Source organism: Manis javanica, chromosome 16 (genome assembly GCF_040802235.1).
Source record: "Manis javanica isolate MJ-LG chromosome 16, MJ_LKY, whole genome shotgun sequence".
Taxonomy (NCBI): domain Eukaryota; kingdom Metazoa; phylum Chordata; class Mammalia; order Pholidota; family Manidae; genus Manis; species Manis javanica.
Window position 1 is genome coordinate 61602591 of NC_133171.1, and position 25123 is coordinate 61627713.

Here is a 25123-nt window from a genome sequence, read left to right on the forward strand (position 1 = left end):
TTATAAATATCTATGTACCCAACACAGGAGCACCTGCATATGTTTAACAAATACTAACAGAATTAAAGGGGGAAATAGAATGCAATGCATTCATTTTAGGAGACTTCAACATACCACTCACTCCAAAGGACAAATCAACCAGACAGAAAATAAGTAAGGACACAGAGGCACTGAACAACACATTAGAACAGATGGACCTAACGGATATCCACAGAACTCTGCACTCAAAAGCAGCAGAATACACATTCTTCTCAAGTGCACATGGAACATTTTCCAGAAGAGACCACATGCTCAGCCACAAAAAGAGCCTCAGTAAATTCAAAAAGTTTGAAAAAAGTTTAAAATTTTTATGGTCAACCCGACAGTCCTCTGAGCCTTGCTATCCCATGTTTTACTCCTGACTCTTAACACCCCCGTACAATCCCCTGGACTTAATTCAGTCCGTACCTCAAGGTACATGTGTTCTCCTACAGGAGTCTCCTCACTTAAATTGCCTGCTGTCTATGCAAGATCTGACTCTTCTCAGGTCCCCTTCACTTAGGTCCCTGTTTGGGTGCCACCTGCAGAGACCAGCTCCACAAACCACCTGAACCTGAGAGGAGTGGATGAGGAGATTAAGGAAAACACAGAGAAAGATATAAGAAAGAAACAGACACCAAAGCTGGGATCAGGAGGTCCACTGACCCCTGGTGGCGGACAAGTAACAGTTTATTTTCTGAGCACAATTTACATACACAGGCTCACAATGATGCCACTTCCAGAGTGATCTCATATCCAGTGTTGTCACTTCTGCTTCCTGTGATCTCACTAGCAGGGACATCACTTCCTGATGCCTGAATCCAGTAATGTCATTTTTGGGAGACATCACTTCCGGGGTGATGTTGCTTCCTGCCCACCACACCAACCCATAATAATCCTCAGAATACATACTCACTCCAGAATTTAAGGTTTAAATAGTGACCTCTAAGACACAAATGAAACTAGGACTTATACATCCTGATATATTTGAATTACCTACCATGGCCATCAAGAAAAAGGCACATTAGAACTGAAAAAATATAATCCTTATGATCCTCAATTTACAATTTGGGGCTTTGCAGGTTGAACATTTTTTCACAGATAACTGTTTTGAATTTGGGAACAAGAGAAAAATATAGGAAGTTATTTAAATGGCATCTGCTCTAGGCAGATTTATTTCTCAATCTGTATGTACTATTAATGGCAAGATGATTTTACAGAGTTAACATATACTATAATTCTACTGTCAGAACTCCATACTATTTAATAGCAAATTTTATTTGTGATACATTCACTACCTAGAGAAAAACTCTAAATATGCATCTTCTCATTCCTTTGTCCTATACCTTTCCTTCATATTGAATAAGTTTTATATCTATTAAATTCATCTAGTGAAATATCAAGTTATGGTTTAATTCTCCAGCCATTTCATTAGCTGGCTTTTTCTATGGCACTTCACTGAGTCAACTGGATACACTACAGATGGTTTAGAAAATCTTTCTTGGTGATTTAGGTTTTCAAGCTACACTGGGAAATTTAATTCAATTATTCTTCTTAATTAATGATTGTTTTTCATAATGTATCTGTAGGATAAAGACCTGTTTGCAGAATGATCTAAAGTCAGAACAAGTAGTAAGATTTTGTGACAGGTTTCATCCCCTTATCTGAGGTCATCTGAGGTCACATGTTCAGGTAGGAGGAGTCCTGTCCAGAATCTGTACCTTAACACACTCCAGAAAAGGCAAAATTCAGAGTAGCTCTGCAGGGGAAGCATGAGAGAGCTACAGCCCTGGAGAGCAAGTGCTTCACCAGGAGCTGTTTCTCCACAGTGTGGGTTCCACACTGGTCAAGAAGCAGAATATCAAGGGAACTGTCTGGATCACAGTAATGTTCATCTTTAATATGTCTTGGAAAATGGTGTGCCTGGGTTGGTAAAACTATGTATGGTAAGTAGAAAAAAAGGAATTAGACCTATATGGACCAATTCTTCCGGTTTTCTTTCAGAACTCTTAGAATAAATTTTGTACATCTCTGTGGAGAAATTCTCCTTTTTATCTATATTACGAAGGAAAAATTATTTTATTTTTTATTAAGAGGAAGAGCGGAAGCTGTTTCTTGATTTGTGATTTCAGATGTTTTGATTCAACAGAAATAAGACAGGAAAACAAACAGATTAACTTGAAAATGAAGAAATATAATATTTTATTCATGAAGACTGTAAAGCTAGGAATGACTCTGATATTTTTGATCCACTTCTAAATCTCATAATGTGCATGAAAAGTTATTTGAAGCTTTCCTATGTCAGATTTTTAATAAGCAGAAGAAGGATATTTTTCCTTCCTGAATTAATCTTTGGAGGCTATTGGGACAATGGAAATAGTTAAGGAATTAACAGCATGGAATTGGCTTTATAAAGAATTTTCATTTTGGTTTTCATATAGCTTTAAATGAAGCTCTTATTCAGAAGTAAGAGACACATACATCACATGTCTGTCAAAATAAGTATTATTTATTTATTCATTCCCCTATTCAGACATTATAGAACTGGAATAGTGTGTAACTGTTTGCAATACACTTCGGTTATTTTTCTTTCTGTCCAACTCAGTTAGTGGCAGAATAGATGCTTTGCAAATCATGATTCTTGAAAAGCTAATTCTGAGAAAATCACCAAATGACTCTCTCAAAACAGATATATCTGTCATATTCATTTACTGTAGTCAGTTAGTCTTAATGTGTCTACTTTTGAATCAGAGTCAGTTTGAAGTAACTTCTTTCAAATATTCAGGAAACATACTTGAAATGAATAACAAACAAAAAACACAATTTTTGTACTGTATCAACAGGGAATAAAGGCATCAGTGTGATATTAAACTATTATTTCCAATCACTTATTTTCTAAGATCTTTTGTCCTTTTTTTCAGACTATCTTTTAGGACAGTTTTAGGATTACAACAAAATTGATAGGAAGATACAGAGATTTCCCATACACTCCATACATATACATGCATGGCTTTCCCCATGATCAATACCACTCACCAAAATTGTACTTTTTTTGGACTGGGGTAGTGATGATGGAAATTTTTGAAGTGACAGGTACTTAATATATATTTTTGCATTCATTTACATTCCATTTACATTTGCATACAATTTCATACAATTTAGTTTTGATGGGGATGAGATGGGGTGATAGGGATGACCTAGGGTATGGGTATGAGAGAAATAAAGATGCCAGGGATAAATATCATATTCCTACATAACAGATTGGGAATAGCAAAATGTCATTCACTAAGGTACAGAAAAAGAAGAACACACTTCTTCATTCCAACATCAGCCATATAATTAGATTTTATAAGTGAATTCACTGACCAAGTAAAAGAATATGTTCACTCTACCAAGCCAAAGAGGTTTGTAGAAAATCAGAGGGTCACATCATTTTAGAGACAGTTGTATTCCAAACTTCCAAATACATATATGAGAAAATTCAGAACGAGTTTGAAAGTAAACTCCTTAAGCTCACCTAAATAAAAATATAATATTAGACTCATCACCAGAAAAGAAGCTACAACAAATACCAGATTACTTGGCTATAATATTTACTCTTATCCATTAATTTTTAATTGTTAATGTAAATTCTTTCATTTGTTTAGCTCCATATTTGATTGTTATTTTTTAATTTGTTGGTTTTTATGTTTCTTCTCTTCCTCTTATTCCTCTTCCTACTTCTTCTAGCTATCTCCATCCTCATCCTCCTTCACGTCCTCCTCAGCTCCTCTCTTTCTAGGATTTGAACATTGAAGGACTATGAACCAAAGCAAAGAATACTTCTCTAAATGGTTTTATTCTTCTTGGTTTCTCTGACCATCCTAAACTGGAGATGGTCCTGTCAGGAATTGTCGCTGTCTTCTACTTAATTACATTGGTCAGTAACACACCCATCATTCTTGCATCTCTCCTGGATTCCCAACTCCACACACCAATGTATATTTTCCTAAGGAATTTATCTTTCCTGGATCTATGTTTCACAACCAGCATTGTCCCTCAGATGCTGGTTAACTTGTGGGGACATGACAAGACCATCAGCTATGTGGGCTGTGTCATTCAGCTCTATGTTTACTTGTGGCTGGGCTCCATTGAATGCCTTCTCCTGGCTGTTATGTCCTATGATCGTTTGATAGCTATTTGTAAGCCCTTGCATTATTTGGTGATCATGGACCCACATCTATGTCTCAAGATGATTATCATGGTCTGGAGTATTAGCTTGGCCAATTCTGTAGTATTATGCACACTCACCCTGAATTTGCCTCGATGTGGAAGCAACCTCCTGGATTATTTCTTGTGTGAGTTGCCAGCTATGGTCAAGACAGCTTGTACTGACACCACAACTGTTGAAATGTCTGTGTTTGCTTTAGGCATTGTCATTGTCCTTACACCTCTCATCCTCATTCTTATATCCTATAGCTACATTGCCAAAGCTGTGCCGAGGATGAAGTCAAAAGCAGGTCAACAAAAAGCAGTTAATACCTGAGCATCTCATCTCACTGTGGTGTCCATCTTCTATGGAAGTATTATCTACCTGTACCTGAGACCAGGTAACAGTGCCTCCAAAGACCAGGGCAAGTTCCTCACCCTCTTTTACACCATCATCACTCCCAAGTCTCAACCCTCTCATTTATACTCTGAGGAATAAGGACATGAAGGATGCACTGAAGAAGCTGATGAGAGTTGACCATGAATCCACCAAACTGAAGAGGAACTGGAAGTCATAGAAAAATATTACACTGGAAAGGTGGTTAAATATGTTTTCTAATTGTCTTTAATTTTTACTGAGACAGGTCACTCCTAGATCACAGAGATCAATTAACATAATAATTCCTGCATACAAACATTTTGTGGGTGCAAACAATATAACCATCCTACTTGGCTCTTTTAGCTCTAATCATTGCCTTAAAAAAAAACATTAAGAATTTGTATTTTTATTTGAAATATAACACAAAGTGGATGTTGACATAAAATTAATTGCATTTGATTGATTCTAGAACCCATAGAAACTTTGGTTATTCAGTTTTGCATTTTCAATGTTAATGCTTGGGTCATCAGAAATATAGACCTGAATGAATCATTTAATATATTTTATGGTGTGTATATTATATGACTTTCTACATTAACTCTCCTGTGATGTCATCCATTTATGTATGTTTGTTGAGGACAATTCAATCTGTAAGGAAAGGAATTGTCATAAGTACCACCTGGAACAATTCATTCTTTGCTGGAACTTGATATCTATATCTTGAATAAAGGATCTTTGTTATTTAAGTCTACTACTTCTTTATCATGATACAGGGCAGTGAGAATGCATAAACTAAGGCGATTTAATTAAGTTAAGATGACAACTCTATCTTACTCATTTCTTATTCATGAAATATTTATTCCATCATTGTCTCAATCAACAATATGACCAGTTTGAGATTAGTTAGGCTTTGACATCGGACTGTCTAGGGAATCATGGAATTTACATAAATATTGAGAAATACAGACATAAATTTTGAATTAAACTTTGAACTGGTACCTTTTTCTAAAGGTCCCATTATTTAATAATCATAACCAATCTAGATGCACAATATTTTCTCCTCTCTCACTTCATAATTCTTGAAATGTGTAGGGAAACAGTCACCGGATAATTTTAACTTTCCTAGTCAGAAAAACACAAAAAATATATTTAACTTGATATCAGATATTGTCAATGCCTTTATCACCCATATAATACCTCTTTTACATGTGATAAAACTAGTTTCCTTCAGAAATAGTTCACCAGCCCAAAAAAAATGTCCACAGAGAGAATATAAATTCTATAGTCCTGATGTATGTGGTCTAGCAACCCCACCCATTACTTTTTTATTTGGGAAGTTTGCTCTTGCTCTTAATACAATTTGTAATTAATAAGATTAGGAAATACATTAAGTCATTTTCTAACTTCATTTATCTCAGTACACCAAAAATGTAATAGTAATGGGCTCTTAGGAGAAAACTACATTTAATGCCTATAATATTTTGTTTTCCTCTTTATGTCTAATTTTAGTTTTTCTTTGGTTTATTTAAACCTCTTCTGTATAGGGTTGCAAATTAAACCAATATTACTTAACCTCTCTTTTATTTCTACAAAATAAATGTATATAGCTCAAACCATTACATTAAATTACAATTAAACCCATTAAATGTGTCTTGACAATCAACGGGTTTCAGCCCCAAACAAGTTCACTATGGATTCAATGAGACTGAAAAATTGACAGTGGAATGTTCTTGGCATGAAAGGGTTTATACCCAATTTTATTCCCACGGTGGCAGGTCACCCACTCAGAGTGAGTCTGCATGCAGCAAGCCCGTCTCTGCCTCTAGGCCTATCCATCCCTGCAGCCATCTCAGTGTCTGTCCTCAGCACTGCCACCACTCCAGTCTCTGCTCTTCTGTAGCCATGCAACCCAGAGCACTGGCAGAGCTCTTTGAGTCAATAACATATTGCCCACACATGTGTAGTGAGTAAGCCGACCAGGGCCAGGTGAGAATCCTGGCCATAGGAACCTTCACTGGTTTTTAAAACCTCCACACATGTTTCTTTAAAACCATAGAGAAAAATACAAAGTAATTGTACCTTACCATCTACTGAGAAATACAAATAAATATGCTAATGAATGGCAAACACTGACAGTTTGGTAGCCATCTGAACAGTCATGCAGTTTAGGTTGTATAAGAGGACATACAAATTTGTCCTCTCCTGCACATACACACCGTAGTTCAAAAAGAAAAAGTCAGTTATGGTGTCTGTATCAATCTCAGTCATCTGTAATTTAGTAAAGCTCATTTACTACCTCATACTAGACAGTTCCCTGAAAACTCTGTCCTGTCGGTTAGAGGGGAGTAAAGGAAGGAAAGCACTTGCCAAATCCTCAAAGCATCTCTGACACAGCAGGAGAGAACGTTAAACAATGCCATCACTGCATCTACACACAACAGTTGGAAGTACTGGACAGCAGTCAGACTTCCCAGGGGAGAGAGTTTAAACTTCTCTGCCACAGAGAGGCTCTTGAGGCCAGGTTACTTCTCTTATCAAAACAACATCCATAAATGCACTTTGAATCGAAATGATCTAAAAAGAGTTCAACATTACTGTTTATAAATGGACTGAAGACTTAGGTCCACTTAAGATAAGGCTCTGTTTCCACCAAAGTGGAATGACCAACTTTCACAAATCATGGAGAAAAATATCCATGTCTAAGCCACTGGAATCTGGATTTACTACATTCTAGTCATGATCCCAAAGAGAAATTCTACTTCAGTCCAAGATGTTTTCTGCATTATTCCAACTACTCCTTTACCAGGAAGAGTTATACTCTACAGAGAAAACCAGTAAGATGATGTAGCATTGCTTTAAACGTCCTGTTTGCAGCAAGTCTTTCATTTTATTGAGGATTGGCTGTGCTATTACTTGGTAAATTGTTGGGAAACTTGGAAGGGCTTTCTGGCATAAGTGCTTCAGTGATTATAGGACCCTAGGAGCTGTCCAGAACTAGATGTAACCATCTCTTGTCCCTGTGGCAATAACTCCACCGTGTGGGGAAAAAAATGTGCAGAAAAGATCATTGGTCACAGGAGCAAATGCAATTAGAGTTTTCAGTTCCAGGGCCCAAATCCTGAGGAATCCATCATCTGCCATTGTGGTAAGGTACAAGCCTTTGGGAGAGGAAGACTCAGATCTCAGGAAGCTAATGTGGACATCATTATTGTCCATGGGGTGGGGTTCATTCTAGGTGTGGTGGAGTGACCTCAGCCTCTCACCATTATAGGGGTCTCACATGATCCTTTGGTATTGTTAGAAGCTGTGACAAACAGGCAGAGTTGGGGGAGCAGTCACAAGAAACAACACTGCTTTGGTGACCCTCTGATCTCTAGATTAACATGCAGGACCACATTCTCCATAGCACGACTGACTTCTCTCCAGCTGCATAGTACAGCATGCTACAGTCTGGAAAATGGAGCAGCAGTAAGCCCACTGCAGGTAGCCTGATAACAGCTGAATCTGTTCCATATTTATTCACCTCGGATGTACAGAGTCTTTTCCTGAGATGCAGGGACCAAAATCAAACTGCTACTAGGATTGAAGCTCAGATCTCTCATGACATCTTGGTGGCCACAAAGATTCGAAAGCAGGAGCACTGTCTGCACCTTCCAAATCTTTATCTGCCTATCATAAACAACTGGTACTATATCAAACTAAAAATCTGCACAATAAAAAACTTTCAACAAGATGTAAAGGGATGCTATGGAATGGAAGAAAATATTTGCATATCATATACCTGATAAAGGGTCAATATCCAAAGTAGCTAAAGAATTCATACAACTCAAAAGCAAAAAAAGCCAATCTGATTTAAAAATCGACAGAGGACCTGAATGGACATTTTTCCAAAGAAAACATGCAAATGTCCAGCTGATATATGAAAAGATGCTCAACATCACTAATCAGGGAAATGCAAATCAAATCCACAATAAGGTATCACCTGGAATCTATTAGAAATGCTATCATCATAAAGCAAAAGGTAACAAGTGTTGGCAAGAATGTGCAGAAAAGAGAACCCTAGTGCATGTTGACAGGAATGTAAATTGGTTCAGCCACTATGAAAGCTAGTATGGAGGCTCCTCAAGAAAACTAAAATTTGGAAAAGAGATTAAAAATTAAACCATGCAACTAGAAGATGTAATAATTCTGGAGATACAATGCACAACAGTGATTGTAGTCAAAATATTGTATTATAAATTTCAAAGCTGCTAAGAGACTAGATTTTATATGTTCTCACTACAAAAACAATCGTAGTTGTGTGATATGATAGAGGTGTTAGCTAACACTATGGTGGTAATCACATTGTAATATATAAGCATATCAAAACAATACTGTATATCTTAAACCTACACAATGTTATGTCAATTATATCTGAAGTTTTTAAAAAGAAGTCCTTTGTTTGCTACAGTCCTGTGGGACTTGTGAATGCAGAGTCCATGGTTAGCAGAGCCAGATGATCTGGGGGCCTGTCCCTTGGGCAGCAGGAAAAGCTGAGGCATCTGATGTATGTGAAGCTCCTTCCAGGGAAACACTGAGGACTCAGAGTGGGCAGAAGGGAGAACACAAGAGAGACATCAGCTGGTTTAACCAGTGTCCAAGGACAATGTGCCCAGACCCTAGATGTATGCTAAATTAGAAGAAGCCTGACACCCCAGGCGGCTGCTTTTAAATGCCACTAGACCCACCCTTCTTGGAGAAAGACTGGAAGATGGGCATTTTTGCTTGCTCTCTCTGTGCTGAGCCCTGGGGGTTAGCCAGATAAGAAGTATTTCTTGGTTTGCTTCAGCCCTGTGTGACTCCTGAATGGAAGCCCCATTGGCACTCAGAGCCAGGTTACTTGGGGACCAGTACCTTGGGCTACAACACAAAAGCTGCTGCTCCAACTTGTGTATAAGCTTATTCAAGGGAGATACTGATGACTTGGAGTGGACTAGAGGGGATGACAGGGAAGGTGCCTCCCAGTTTCCCCAGGCTCTGGGGAGTACCACAGCCACCCCCTAAATTAGAAGCCTGACCTTCAAGCAGAAGCTCTCAAAGTATACAGACAGATTTCTTTCAAGGAAAGACTGGGGAATGAGCAATTTTGCCTGCTCCCTCTCCAATGAGCCTAGGGGGATAGCCATGGCAGGCACACACACATCTGGTAACAACTCCTTTGTTTGTTACAGTCTTGTGGGTCTCATGGAACCCCACAAGCCTTGTTGGCTTTCAGAGCTGGGAGGTCTGAGGATCCTTCCCTCTTTTAGATGTCTTAAAAATTGGTGTGATAACATGGGGTCCAAACCCTTCACTCCTCAGGGAGTAGTTTGGAATTGGCATTTCCTCCTGAAAGGAATGCAAACTCAACACTCCAGGCAGGTTTACTGCTAAACCTGAGAGGGACCCCTGTTGTTAGGGTCCAGGCTTCCGAGGCTTCCCCAGAGAACAAACTACACAGGCATAGAGATGCAAATTCAAGCAAAGTCTTTATTCAGCCAGCTAGCTGAGGTCCAAGTCAGCCCAATGCAGCGGGTCTCAACAAGGACCCCGAGCACTCAGAGCCAAGGGTTTATATAGCAATTTCAAAGCACTTAACTCATAGCAATTTTCTATAACTATACATTATTCTTGCAAGACATATATCCTGGGGTTAAGCAAGGGCAGGGTAAGACTACTACTCAATGGTTAGGGAGGTTCTGCACGATAAGCTTGGTATGTAAGATTTACTGACCAAGGTTAGCTGACCAAGGGTCACAGCTGCCCACCACCCGGTGCTCATGATTAACTTGTTTTTCAAGGCCTTACCCAGGCCCAGGGTTTGTTTTTTGTTTTTTTGTTTTTGTTTTTGTTTTCTCTGAGTCACACTCTCAGAAAATGGTTTCTAGGTTTCTAAGATGGCTATGCTTATGCTAATTTACTAATCTTACTAATGCTTAGATTCTACATTTCCCCACTTTCCTTTGACCATTCCAATCATGGAATGTTTATTTCTTCCTGCTGTGTGAGTGAATGATACTGCGGTCTCAGCATTAGCACCTGAACAGCACTCACTCTTTCCCTAACAAAGGCTATTAGCCGGTTTAAGATACAGGGACCTAAAGTGAGAAGCAGTATAAAAATAAGCAAGGGCCCTGCCAGGGTGGATATCAGGGTTGTAAACCATGGGGATTTAGTAAACTAGGATTCAAATAGCCCTTGGCAGGCCTCTCACTCTCTCTTCCTTTGATCTGGTCTCTCTCTAAGTTTAGACATTGAATCTCTTACTATTCCGGAATGGTCTGCTGTTAAGGTTTAGCTAAGTTTTATTAGTTCTTTTTCCTGACTCTTAATGCTCTCTGCACTCCTTTACATTTCCCCCCTTTTCTTGATTAAACTGTGGAATCTTCCACAGCGGCATCTGGGTCCTGATACCTTTGACGAAGGACTAAGAGTTGGACAGTGTCAATTCTTTCCTGCACAAACTTAACAAGCCTGTTAATTATGCACGGGCCAATCATAAACAGCAACAGCAGGATGACGAGCAGCCCCGCAATGGCCTAGAGAAGGGTAGCAAACCAAGGCTTGTTTTTGAACCAAGACTCAAACCAGCCTTCGCTACTTTCATATTCTTTACGCCTCTTCTCTAAATCTTTTTTCAGTTTGGCCAAGGAATCTCTGACTGCACCTGTTTTGTCTACATAGAAACAGCACTCTTCTCTTAAGGCTGCGCATAACCCACCTTCCTTTAAGAACAAGAGGTCCAGGCCTCTTCGGTTCTGTAGGACCACCTCGGACAAGGAGGTGAGGGATTGCTCTAGGTCTGATATTGTCTGTCGGAGTTGTTCTAGGTCTCTGTCGATTGCCAGCCTCAGGGCTGTGAGCCCCTTTTCTCGAGTTACAAGGGCTGCAACCCCCGTGCTTGCCCCTGCCATCCCTAGGGTGAAGAGGGTTCCAATGGTCAGGGTGGTAACAACCTCCCTCTTGCTCCGGTGGGGGCTCAGCCTTTCTTCCCAATAAGAAAGGAGAGATTCATGAGAATGATACATTAGGCGAGGTAGAAGGGCCACCAGCACACAAAACTCACTGTTAGCATTGAACACAGAGGTGGATAGGGCCGGAGTGAGGCCTGTCTTTGAGCAGAGCCACCAGCCCGAGGAGGGTATAATCCACTTTCCCTGCTCCCACGTAGTGTTATTATAGGAGGAGCATAACTGGCTCTGGGTCGTCGGGACTGTGCCTACACACGTACCAACGACTGAGACTTGAGCGATTGTAAGTCCCCACGGTCTCCCATCCCAGTAAGTGGGATGGGAGTTGTTGATAGTGTAGGAGCCATTTATCCCGATTGCCTCATAGAAGGGGGGTGAACCTGGGTACCATAGCCAACAGGGATCTGTGAGGGAGGAAGTGGTGTGGTTAAGAATCTCTACAACTGCCTGCACCATTTCCCACATGGGATTATCTAACCCGGAGGGGGTGTGCTGGGCCCATAACCCAGAGGTCGATGGACTCGGTCCTCTCGTGGGCTCTGGAGCAAGCGTTCTGGTCAGCATTTTTTCATCCTTTTTACTCAGGCCCTTGTCTTGGATTGAAGGTTTCTGAGGATTTATGACCGGGTTGGGACCTAAGGCTTTCTTGACTATTGGCTCAACTTTTAATTTGACTCGGATAAGGGTTCCAAAGGGAGGGGTCTGATAAAGATATAGGCCACAGGTTAACCCTGTCTGCCATTGGGTGTTTTTTTTTTTTCCTTGTTCTGTGAACTGGAGCTTCAGCAGATTACAGTCTGGGCTGTACCTAGTTCGGGTGCATGGTTTAACAAATGAGAGAGTGATGAGCTGGGAGTTACTCCCCGTCATTGGTGGTAACACAACTCCAGCGTGCACAGTATCGGGCCTCAGCCCCTCCACACTGCTGCTTCGCTGGCCCTGTTCGAAATCCTGGGCACGCATAAAACCCATTTCGACTCACAGAGACTCTGCGCTGCTTTTCTCGCCAGTCTCCTCCTCCCATTCCAACAGGACAGAACTGAGGGGCGCAGGGAAGAGGGAGGCCTGAATGCTGACTCTTGCCTTTTCCGCCTCTCTTTTCTAAGTCCGCTACTCTATCTAGGTTAAAGTACAGGTTAGGGAACCACGTGCCTAAGGGACTCGTGTGGGAAGTGCGGTTGTATATTTCATGAGTTTCCCAGTTCTCTATTTCCCAGGTGAGCTGATAGGGGACATGGGGGTTAGGGTTCTGGTGGGTTGGAGGTAGCAGGAGCATCAGACTCACCAATAGCATGGTTCTTTTTATACAAGCGAAGCTTGAGGGGGTTATTAGTCTGAGTTACCCACCAATCCGGGCCCGGCGGGGGTCCCCGTTCTGTGTCATCTCACGTAGACAGGGTCTCTCACCCAGAACTGATGAGGTACCGAAAGGTCCTCTGGACGATAGGCTTCCTGGATGGACAACTTCTAGGAGCTGGTCCCATTGCCTCGACGAAATGTGGCTCCTTTCATCTTCGGCTTAGGTGTAGTTTCAAGGGATTGGCAGGATGCTGCTGCACCTTCCACTTTTCCTTACAGGCCCCTGGGTCTTTACGAGGCAGGACCTTCCGAACGTGGGTGTGGTGTACCCAGGGAGCGATACCATCAACCTTGAGAGCAGTGGGGGTGGTAAACAATACAACATAAGGTCCTTTCCACCTGGGCTCGAGAGTCTTCACTTGATGTCTTTTGACCCATACTATATCCCCTGGGACTATGCCATGTTCCGGGCTCGGAATTTTCCCGCCCTCATAATATGCTCTGATCAGGGGCCAGATTTCTTGCTGCACTTTAGCAAGAACTTGCAACACATTCAGATAGTCAGGGGCCGGGTCCTCTGCATCGGGAAGCTGCACTCGTCGAGTTATAGGTGGAGGGGCCCCATACATTATCTCAAATGGAGTTAAACCATGTACATAGGGGGAGTTCCGAGCGCGGAAGATGGCTAAGGGAAGGAGAGTCACCCAGTCCCCACCAGTCTCCAATACCAATTTAGAAAGGGTCTCTTTCAAGGTCCGATTCATTCTCTCTACCTGCCCAGAGCTCTGTGGGTTATAAGCACAGTGTAACTTCCATCTACTCCCAAAGCTAGGGCTAGTCCTTGCAGGACTTTGCTAACGAAAGCCGGGCCGTTATCGGAACCTATTGCTTCAGGGACCCCATATCTGGGGATGATTTCTTCAATTAATCTTTTTGCTACTACCTGGCTAGTCTCATGCTTGGTTGGAAAGGCCTCCACCCACCCAGAGAAAGTATCTACCATAACTAGCAAATACCTGTATCCATACTTCCCTGGTTTTATTTCGGTGAAGTCTATTTCCCAATTCCTCCCTGGAGCCCTCCCCCTTTCCCAGGTACCTGCTGGGTGCAGCCCTCTTGGGGCTGATCTTAGCATTGCACAGCTACTGCATTTTTTCATGATCTGGCGAGTCACCTCATTCTGGTGGGGAAACACCAACTGCGCAGACTGGAAAAGGCTGAGCAGTTTTTTTCCACCTAGATGGGTGGACTTATGCAGATTAGCAAGCAGGTACTGTCCTAATGCTTCTGGCAAGATCAATCTACCCTCCTGGTCCCTACCCCAATGTCCCTCTCCAAACACTTCCCCCGGGACTTGTTTCCTAATCCACTCAAGATCTTGAGGGGAATACTCTGGTTTGGGCGGCAGTGCGGGCAGTTCAGGTATGGGTATTTCGAGGGCCGCAAGCACAAGAGAGTCCGAGAGGGCTGCCCTTTTAGCTTCTGCATCTGCATGGCTGTTGCTGATGGCCTCGGGTGTCTTCTTTGATTGGTGGCCCGGTACATGTATAACTGCTACCGCTTTAGGTTTTTCAACAGCAGCTAATAGTCTTTGGACTTCTTGCAGATTCCTCAGTCCCTTCCCTTCCGCGGAACGGAATCCTCTTTCTCGGTAGATGGCACCATGGACATGGACAGTGCCAAAGGCATATCTGCTATCTGTGTAAATGTTGGCCCACTTTCCTTCTGCTCTTTCCAGGGCCTCAGCGAGAGCAATAAGTTCCACCTTCTGTGCTGAGGTGCCAGGGGGCAGAGCTGTGCTCCAGACAACTTCCCCATCGTGGGTTACTACTGCTGCCCCTGCTCTCCTGACCCCCTCCTGCACAAAGCTGCTCCCATCCGTATACCAATTTAGCTCACAGTTCAGTAACGGTGTGTCTTTCGGGTCTGCTCGCACCTGGATAATGTAGGAAAGGATATCTCTACAGTCATGGATGGGGGTCGTCAGATCTGGGTCCGGCAGAAGGGTGGCAGGATTTAGGGTTACCGGGTCAGAGAAGGCGATTCGGGGAGAATCTAGTAGGAGCCCTTGATAGTGGGTGAGTCTTGCGTTCGTCATCCATTTTCCTGGAGGATGCTTGAGGATCCCCTCCACGGTATGTGGGGCTGTTATTCTCAGATTTTGGCCAAAAGTCAGCTTGTCTCCCTCTTTTACCAGTAGAGCGATGGCTGCTGGGATACGCAGACAAGGTGGCCACCCGGAGGCCACTGGGTCTAGCCGCTTGGACAAATAAGCCACAGGTCTCTTCCACGGGCCCAGCTGCTGAGCCAGAACTCTTTTAGCCACTCCCTTCTTTTCATCTACAAACAGGATAAAGGGTTTTTCTGGGTCTGGCAGAGATAGGGCGGGGGCCCGGAGGAGAGCTTCTTTTAGTCTGTCAAACGCCTCTTGTTGTTCCTGCATCCATTGCCAGCCCGGCCCTTCTTTGGTTGCTTCATATAGTGGTCAGGTTATTTCTGCGTACCCTGGAATCCAGAGCCTGCAAAACCCGGCTGAGCCAAGAAATTCTCTCACTCCCTGGGGTGAGGAAGGGATGGGGATAGCCAGGACAGTTTGCTTCATGGCCTGTGTTAGCCACCTGGCCCCATTAGATATTGTGTACCCCAAGTAGACTACTGACCTCTGACAGATGTGGGCTTTCTTGGCGCTGGCTCGATATCCCAGTTCACCTAGTTCAGCCAGCAAGTTCCCCGTGGCTTCTTCGCACTCTTCACGGGTTTCTGTGGCCAGCAACAGGTCATCTACATACTGCAACAACGTCACGTGGGGGTGGCTCCTGCGAAAGGGCTCCAAGTCCTGGCTTAGGGCTTCATTGAATAAGGTGGGAGAGTTCTTGAAGCCCTGAGGCAGTCTAGTCCAGGTAAGCTGCCCTTTTCTTCCTCCCCCTGGCTCTTGCCACTCAAAGGCAAACAAAGGCTGACTGACTTCAGAGAGTGGAATACTAAAGAAGGCATCTTTCAGGTCCAGAGTAGTATACCACACATGCGTGGGTGGCAGGTGGCTGAATAAGGTGTAAGGGTTAGGCACTGTAGGATGGATGTCTTCTACCCTCTCATTGACTTTCCACAAGTCTTGCACTGGCCTATAATCTTTACTGCCAGGCTTCCTCACTGGAAGCAGAGGTGTATTCCATGCAGATTGGCAGGTCTTAAGGATTCCTGTCTCTAACAGTCTATGGATATGGGGTGCTATCCCTTTCCTAGCCTCTTCTGGCATTGGATATTGCTGGACCCGGATGGGTAGAGCTGCGGCTTTGAGTTGAACAACAACCGGGGATAGGTGTTTAGCGAGACCAATTCCTCCGGTCTCGGCCCATGCGGAAGGGAACTTCTGTACCCAAGAGTCTATCTCTCCCCGGCCCCCCTTTTCTTGATCCGCCTGAAACAGACGATGTTCGTCAGCCAGGGACAGAGTTAACACATGTGCCGGTTGTAGGGGCTGCCCTTCTTTGTCCATGATTTTTATCCCTTCGGGTTCAAAATGAATGCGAGCCCCGACCTTGGTTAATAAGTCTCTGCCCAGCAACGGTGCAGGGCTTTCGGGTACGACCAGGAATGAGTGAGAGACCTGATGCCTTCCTAGGTCCACTTCTCTGTTAGTAGTTCAGGCACATTTCCTGGACCCTGTCACTCCCTGGACTATACTTGTGCGTCCTGGGTTTAGGGGGCCGTGGGCCTGGTTGAGAACTGAATACTGTGCCCCAGTATCTACCATAAACCCAATGGGAATCCCCTCCACGCACAGGGTTACCCAGGACTCGGGGAGGGGTGCCGAGCCCCGTCCCCATCAATCCTCCTCTCCTAGGTGCAGGGTCTTAACAGGGTTCCCTCTCCCTTGTTCCCTCCTTTGGGGGCACTCCCTCTTCCAATGTCCATATTTCTTACACAGGGTGCACTGATCTTGTCCTAGTCGGGATTGACGGGGTCCTGTTCCTTGAGGTGGCCTAGGGCCCTCCTTCACCCCGGCCAGGAATATCCTGGCCATCTCTTCCCTCTGCTTCTTGTTCTCCCTTTTCTGAAATTCTCTGTCTTCCTTCCTATTTTTCTCCTGCATTACCCATTTCTCTTTCCTCAGCCTTTCTTCTCTATCTTCCGGAGTTTCTCTAGCATTGAAGACCTTCTCTGCCTGCTGCAGCAGCTCTCTAATAGAGATCTCCCCTAGGTCCTCCCGCTTGTGGAGTTTTCTCCAGATATCGGGGGCTGCCTGGTTGATGAATGAGAGGACTACAGCTGACCTATGTTCCTCTGCTTCCGGGTTTATGGGGGTATACTGCCGGTAAGCATCAAACAGCCTTTCCAGATACGTGGCTGGGCTTTCCATTTCCCCCTGAACAATAGTTTTTACCTTAGCCAAGTTAGTGGGCCGTCTGGCGGCCGCCCGGAGACCGGTCATCAGAGTCTGGCGGTAGACCCGGAGACGCTCCCTACCTTCTGCAGTTCCGAAGTCCCAATCTGGGCGGGTAAGTGGGAACGCCTCGTCGATGATGGGCTGGAGGGTAGTGGGTGTCCCATTTTCTCCGAGGACATTTTTCCTGGCTTCATTGAGGATACGCTCTCGTTCTTCCGTTGTGAAGAGAGTGCGGAGTAATTGCTGGCAGTCGTCCCATGTGGGACGATGGGTAAACATAATGGACTCCACTAAACCTATAAGACACTTGGGGTCCTCTGAGAAGGGAGGATTCTGAGTCCTCCAATTATAAAGGTCACTAGATGAAAAGGGCCAATATTGATATTGCTGAGCAATGCCGGTACCGATGGCATGCACAGGCAGAACTGGCACTGCTCCTTCTGAGGTGGAGGAGGGAGCCTCCCCTTCTTGTTCCCTGGCCCCTCGAGACCTTAGCTGCATTCCTCCAGTTCTACCTGGCGCCCAGCGTGGGGCCAGGGCGGGGGAGTGTGAGGAAGCTCTTTCCGGCCTCCCGCCTCCCTCTGCTGAAGAATCTGGGGAAGCTGCAGCCGCCTGGTTCCTGCTGGGTTCCCTAGCCGCATTTTCTATCCCCCTGGCAGCTTCACCCCTCTCCTCTGCATACGGGGGTGGCTGCTCAATCGGCGGGAGAGGGTAAAGAGGAGAACTGTCAGGGAGGACAGGCGGCGCACTTGGGCGCACAGGATTTCTGGCCCTGCGATCAGAGGGCTTTGATTTTTCCTGGGCAACTAGGACAGAGGTCTTTTGTGGGTCAGTATGAGGTTTCTCCACCAAAAAGGGCTCCAACCAGAAGGGGGATTCTCGGCCAATTTTTCCCAGACAAGAATATAGGGAAGTTGGTCAGGGTGGCCCGCAGGACCTGGCCGGGAGATAATGGCTTTGATCTTGCCAATAAGGTCCAAAGAAAGAGACCCCTGGGCCGGCCAGCCTACTCCAAAGGAAGGCCACTCGACTGAGCAAAAGGTGTCAAGCTTACCCTTCTTGATGCCAAGGCTCATACTTAAGGCCTGTTCCTTGACCTTGGGGAAATGGGAGAGGATCAAACTCTTAGGAGTAGCCTGAGTCTGACCCATGGTGAGAAAGAAGAAGGAAAAAGAATATGAGGGAGACAAAGGCGAAGGATGAAGATGCCACTTCAAACAAAATGACTGTTGTATGTGCTTATAAACGAGTGCCTGTCATTGCACAGTTTTTCTTCTGCGGGGGACGCGAATTTATCTGGGATTCGCGGCTGTGACCCCCTTATCCTGTCACGGGAGTCTTCTAGCGGCGGGCGCCCTAATGCCCGCGGGGAATGATGTAGTGGCAGAAAGGAGGAACCGAGAGAGCAGGAAAACCTTAGAACAAGGAAACTTAAAATGAGAAGTGCAAAAAGAAATATAAACCAAAACCAAAACACAGTAAAACAATCAATGATAACACCAAACATACACACCACATCTGATCGCACTCTTTCAGACTGGTCCTTCTCTCACTCTGGTGCACACCACACTCACCACTTTCAGGGTCCTCAAAAACTCTCGTAATTCTCCCGAAGGGCGTCCACTCGGACTGCCGCAGAGTGACGAGCTCGATCTTTTCCTCCTTGGGTGCCAGTTTTCTGCCGATCAGATTTGCCTTCCTAAGGCCGAGTCACTCAGACCCTAGGGCCAGGATTGGTTACCTGGACTTTTACCCAGGGTCACTAACCTGGGGGCCGGGACTACCAGCCCGGACTTCCTCACTCGGGACCACTAACCCGAGACCATACACGGGATGGCGACTCCCGCTTTATAGTGGATTTATGCAGACACGAGGGGGCGACCCTCGAATTACACTGCCCCGTCTGGACAATTAGACCTTGCCTCCAGCTGTCCTTCGTTCTCAGGGAAGCCGCTCGAATCCCGGACGAGCCCCCAAATGTTAGGGTACAGGCTTCCGAGGTTTCCCCAGAGAACAAACTACACAGGCATAGAGATGTAAATTCAAGCAAAGTCTTTATTCAGCCAGCTAGCTGAGGTCCAAGTCAGCCCGATGCAGCGGGTCTCAACAAGGACCCCGAGCACTCAGAGCCAAGGGTTTATATAGCAATTTCAAAGCACTTAACTCATAGCAATTTTCTATAACTATACATTATTCTTGCAAGACATATATCCTGGGGTTAAGCAAGGGCAGGGTAAGACTACTCCTCAATGGTTAGGGAGGTTCTGCACAATAAGCTTGGTATGTAAGATTTACTGACCAAGGTTAGCTGACCAAGGGTCACAGCTGCCCACCACCCGGTGCTCATGATTAACTTGTTTTTCAAGGCCTTACCCAGGCCCAGGGTTTGTTTTTTTTGTTTTTGTTTTCTTTGAGTCACACTCTCAGAAAATGGTTTCTAGGTTTCTAAGATGGCTATGCTTATGCTAATTTACTAATCTTACTAATGCTTAGATTCTACATTTCCCCACTTTCCTTTGACCATTCCAATCATGGAATGTTTGTTTCTTCCTGCTGTGTGAGTGAATGATACTGCGGACTCAGCATTAGCACCTGAACAGCACTCACTCTTTCCCTAACAAAGGCTATTAGCCGGTTTAAGATACAGGGACCTAAAGTGAGAAGCAGTATAAAAATAAGCAAGGGCCCTGCCAGGGTGGATATCAGGGTTGTAAACCATGGGGATTTAGTAAACTAGGATTCAAATAGCCCTTGGCAGGCCTCTCGCTCTCTCTTCCTTTGATCTGGTCTCTCTCTAAGTTTAGACATTGAATCTCTTACTATTCCGGAATGGTCTGCTGTTAAGGTTTAGCTAAGTTTTATTAGTTCTTTTTCCTGACTCTTAATGCTCTCTGCACTCCTTTACACTGTGTTCTGGCCAGCAGAACAAAGGAAAAGGGTCTCTAACAGGTCAAGAGGCTTCTTCTGGCCAGGGTTTTTGGTGGACTCTTTGAGGGGAGGTGTCAAGGGAATGATGGGCTTGTGGCTTGCTGATGTATCCTCTGGAGAATGCTTGTAACCTAGCTAAGATAACACCTAGGTCTCTCTGAGTCAGTGGGTGGGATTATTCAAAAGGCAGTACTCAGGTACAGTTTCTATCACCTCCCAAATGTATGGGCTCTGCTCACAGGGGTGGGGTGGATAGCAACAGTGTGTCTCACTCATTCCTACCCACTTCAATGTGAGTATTTTCTCACTCGATATGTGGAAGTCACTCATCTAGTTTCTGGATTTCTTTAAGGGAATTGCAGCTGGTGTAGCTGTACATGAATGTGTCTACGGGAGGAAGGAATTTCAGGGGCCTTCTATGTTTGCCCCTCTCCTGGAGTAAGCACTTTATTCTAAGTGCAAGGGGAGATTTGAAAGATTTCATACAGATAAATATATATATATATAAGTTTTTAAGGAACACTTTCAGCTGCCATGTAGAGAGTGGATTGAGTAGGGTGTTTAGAGCATGGAAACAAAAGAGGAGGGTACTCTTTCTGGGCAGCTGTGTCTGGGAAGTCTCTCCCTGTGCACCAGGTGAAACCTCAACCTGGATGGGGGAGAGTTCTTGACTCTGAATGAGAGAATTCTCGAGCAGGTCAGAAGAGCATAGGTATAGAAGGAATTCATTAGAGCTAGAGTAGAAATGAATGGCAGTGGCCTTGCAGGCAGATGAGAGCAAGAGCAGGAAAATGCAGAGGTGCAGAGGGAAAGTTTGCTAAACATTTTCTGGGTATAGTCCAAATTCCCTTGCCATCTCTTAAAGCCAGGGTCACTTGGTGTCTCGTTCCAATTGGATCTGCACTTGGGGGGACTAGCACCTACCACCCCAGGATTTGGGGAGCCATGGAGCACCAGATAGAGTGAGATTATATTCTGAGAACTTCCCAAAGAAAGGAGATTTTCAGGCAGGCTCCTGTAGCTGCAGTTACATCCGGGTCACCTGGGAGATAGGAACTTGCAGGCCCAAACTTGAGCTCTTAGCAGCCCCTCCCTACTTATCAGAGGTAAAATGGAGACTTGGAAATAGAATGAAGTAGCAAAAAGGCAAAACACAGTAAGGTAAGCAGTGAGAAAGTTTTATTTAATGGTATGCACTTCAAGAGAGAAAAATTGTGGGCATCCTCAGAAAGGAGGCACAGTAAAAAGCTTGGGGTTCCCTCTTTTAAGTATTTTTCAAAGGGTCAGGGTGTATAGACTTGTTAAGTGGTCTCAAAATGCTTATCTCTAGTGAAAGACATTAAGTCTCTTCTCTTCTATTATCAGTCTTCCAGCTAGTTCTGCAAATTTAACTCAAGAAATTGGTCAGTTCCTCTCTAGGAGAGAAGCTTCCCTCTGGGTACATACCAGTCAAGACTGCCTACTCTGCCCCCAAGTGGACTGAGTTATTGTCTATTGGCTAAAAAATGTTAGGAATCTTACTTCCTGACTTCCTGGTTTTTAAAATGGGATCTTAGCTTTAAGATGGAATCCCTCCTGTTCTTACAATACTGTTTAAATCACAGTATTTTTCATCATAGGCAGCTGTCTGCTGAAAACTCACGTTTGGGCCTGCACATTCCTATCTCCCAGGTATCCCGGACAGAACTGCAGCTGCAGAGCCTACCTGAAAATCTCCCTTCTTTGAGAAGTTCTCAGAATATAATCTCACTCCATCTAGTGCTCCGTGGCTCCCCAAATCCTGGGGTGGTAGTGATGCCGGGGGGTTCTTGTTCACAGAGTCAAAGAATGAACTTCACAAACAGTCAAGGTGTTAGGGTCCGGGCTTCCGAGGCTTCTCCAGAGAACAAACTACACAGGCATAGAGATGTAAATTCAAGCAAAGTCTTTATTCAGCCAGCTAGCTGGGGTCCAATGTCAGCCCGTCGCAGTGGGTCTCAACAAGGACCCCAAGCACTCAGAGCCAAGGGTTTATATAGCATTTTCAAAGCACTTAACTCATAGTAATTTTCCACAACTATACATTATTCTTGCAAGACATACATCCTGGGGTTAAGCAAGGGCAGGATAAGACTACTCCTCAATGGTTAGGGAGGTTCTGCACGATAAGCTTGGTATGTAAGATTAACTGACCAAGGGTCACAGCTGCCCACCACCCGGTGCTCATGATTAACTTGTTTTTCAAGGCCTTACCCAGTTCCAGTTTTTCTTTCTAAGTCACATACTCAGAAAATGGCTTCTAGGCCTTTAAGATGGCTATGCTTATGCTAACCTATTTCTATTCTTACAAAGGTAGGAGAGCAAGGCAGAGGCTTTTGTTTAGAGAGAAAGCAAGAGGACAGAGCTCCTGGATCAGGACAGGAGGGGTCAAGAGAGCCCCTAGGTGGTATGTTCTATAGGGGTTTTATAAACAGTTAAGAGACAAAGGGCTAGGGATGTACACCTGCTAAGTGGTCCCAAACACCTTTGAAGAAACACAGTCTCTTATTAGTCTTCCTGGTTATTTACAAGAATTTTACTGCTCTGATTTCCTCTCAGGATAGCAGCTTCCTGGTCTGGAAGCATATTAGTCAAGACTGCCTGCTTTGCTTCCAAGGTGACTGAGTTAGTGTCTGTTTGTTAAGAAACTTTTTTAACTAATTGGGTTTTAAGATGGAATCCTTCCTGTTTTTACTGTGTTGTTTTGGGCTTGCTTGCTACATTGCCTGACTTGCAACAAATCATTTGTTTAGGGCTGGAGCAAGAAAAGCAGCACTTGGGTAAAGTTAGAAAAATAAGCTGGGCACCCCAGCAGGCCAAAACAAATCTCACAATTTCGTTTTTTTCCAGAGGCCCTCACCCTACTCTGTCTAAGCCCATGATCCCTGTCTCAGTAGGGACTAGTCCCCACAAGTACATAGGCAGGAAAAGCTAACTATGATGCTTATCCCAGGTCCCTGCCCTATATCAGCATTAGGTTATCCAGGAAAATAAAACAGTAGCTCATTGTATGGCAGTAAAAATAGAAAAAGAGAGGAGGTTAAGCATGAAATAGTTGAGATTTTCAAGGTGAAGACAGGGGATTATTAAGGATGACTCTTAGGTTTTAGGTCACTAATGGATAGATGTTTGAATCATTTACTATGATAAAGAATAATGGAATTGTAACAGATTTGGTGCAGTGGGAAACAAGAGTTCTAGTTTAGCCAGGTTTAGATTCATATTTTTGTTAAATGTCTAAATGTGAATGAATTTGTGGTTGGAGTTACCAGTTTGAAGTTCAATGAAGACTGGCCATTAATATTAGATGGCATTTAAAGCCTTGGGAATTACATGACCTTATCCAGAGAGGCAGCATAAAGAAAGAACAGAGCCCTTGGTGAGTACAGGGATCTCAGACTGTATTTCCAAAGTTTCCACACACCCCAGTTATTTGGATATGCAGCCAAATGAGGAAGCATTGCTAATAATTTCACTTTAAGTGGCTTCCATAAGTAAAGGACTAAAGCAAGAAAATAAATGGTTAAATAAAAAGGGAACAGAAAATCATATCTTCATTTAGTCAAAACAGTATAAAGAAATGTTATATTGTACATCTAAAGTGAAAAAACACCTGCTTCACAATTTGGGGATACGCATTCCTGGAAAACAATGAGTATATTTTCAAAAATTAAAGAATCCAGAAGATTTCTCTGTAATTTCTCCAGAGTAGCAAACCCATGGAATATCACAGAATAAGGAGAAAGGGACTAGGGAGTCACTGTGCAGGAACATAATTAAAGTAGATATGTATATGACAAGTTATATACTCTTTTTCCAAACAAAAATTATTTTTTATGGTTGGGCTTAAACTATGAAACTTAATTACAACTTTAAAGAAGTTTTTGTACAAGAAAAACAAAAGCCATAGAAAACTTAACAGGGAAGAGAAAAAATATGAGTGAGAAAAGACTTTTACTCAAAATGAATTTATTCAAGTATCCATATAGAATTTTGATAAAAATATGCCAATGATTGACTTTGTTTCTTTTTATCATCATTATTCACAATATTGATAGATAATAATATATACAAATATACATATACACTACATACATATATAATCCTAAAAGAAATGGTGAAAGTGTTTATCAGATATTTTATAAAGTACCAGCATGAGCTTTGCAAAATTGGTAAAAATGAATATTTTTACAGCATACAGATTCCCTGAATTGATTGAAATAGTAATAGCTAATACTTATTTGAATGTTTACTGTATGCCAACTGTAAGGTTGAAAGCACCAGAGGGAGAGGTGAGCTCATCAGACAATGATGATGTGTTGAAGTCCCCAGCTGCTGCCCCCTCCCAACCTGAAAAATGTGCCTTAGGCTAGCCAATCCTCATGTCACTGTAAATCTAAGCTGTGCCTCCCCCTGCCTTCTTTAAAAACTTGCTGTCTGCCCTGGTAGGTGTGACTTCCCCAGCCTCCATTTCTGTAGACTAGGGAACCTCACCAGGGGCATTCAAATAAACTGCCTGGCCCTTTGTTGCCTCTCCTCGCCTGCTTATTTTGGCTAGAATTTATCTTAAATTTGGTGCTGAAACCCGGGAAGGAGCATGAGCACAGGGCCCCGACTGGCCACCAGCGGCCCTGCCCCCTCCTTCCCTGACCTGAGACTTCAGACTGCTCTCCACTGTGTGGATCATTTTCCGGTGAGTCCCTCAGTTTTCCCCGGTCTGTTTCCCTTCCTAACTCTGTTTCGCCTGGTCCATTAGAAATGCTGGCTATGTCCAGGTGGGGCATCTGGCCCCTGGGCATTCGAACCACCCTCTGTGGGCATCCAGCCCACCTCTGGCCCTGCTGTGGGAAAGACGTCCCTCACCCAGGCTCCCAGAATGTCTCCCCTGACTTGGTTGCTTGGGATGCTGGGCACTCC

At 44.0% G+C, this 25123-nt stretch overlaps 1 protein-coding gene and 1 pseudogene across 1 annotated transcript; one reads left to right on the forward strand and one right to left on the reverse strand.

The window, feature by feature from the left end:
* The first annotated feature begins 1790 nt into the window (after window positions 1-1790).
* LOC118966974 (olfactory receptor 2W1-like) lies at window positions 1791-4784 on the forward strand. Its single transcript, XM_036990637.2, is given in 3 exon segments — window positions 1791-1902; window positions 3831-4666; window positions 4668-4784. Coding segments are annotated over 3 exon segments (1065 nt in total).
* A 2600-nt stretch (window positions 4785-7384) lies between these two features.
* On the reverse strand, window positions 7385-12546 carry LOC108392184 (WD repeat and SOCS box-containing protein 2 pseudogene; annotated as a pseudogene).
* Between the last annotated feature and the right edge of the window lie 12577 nt (window positions 12547-25123).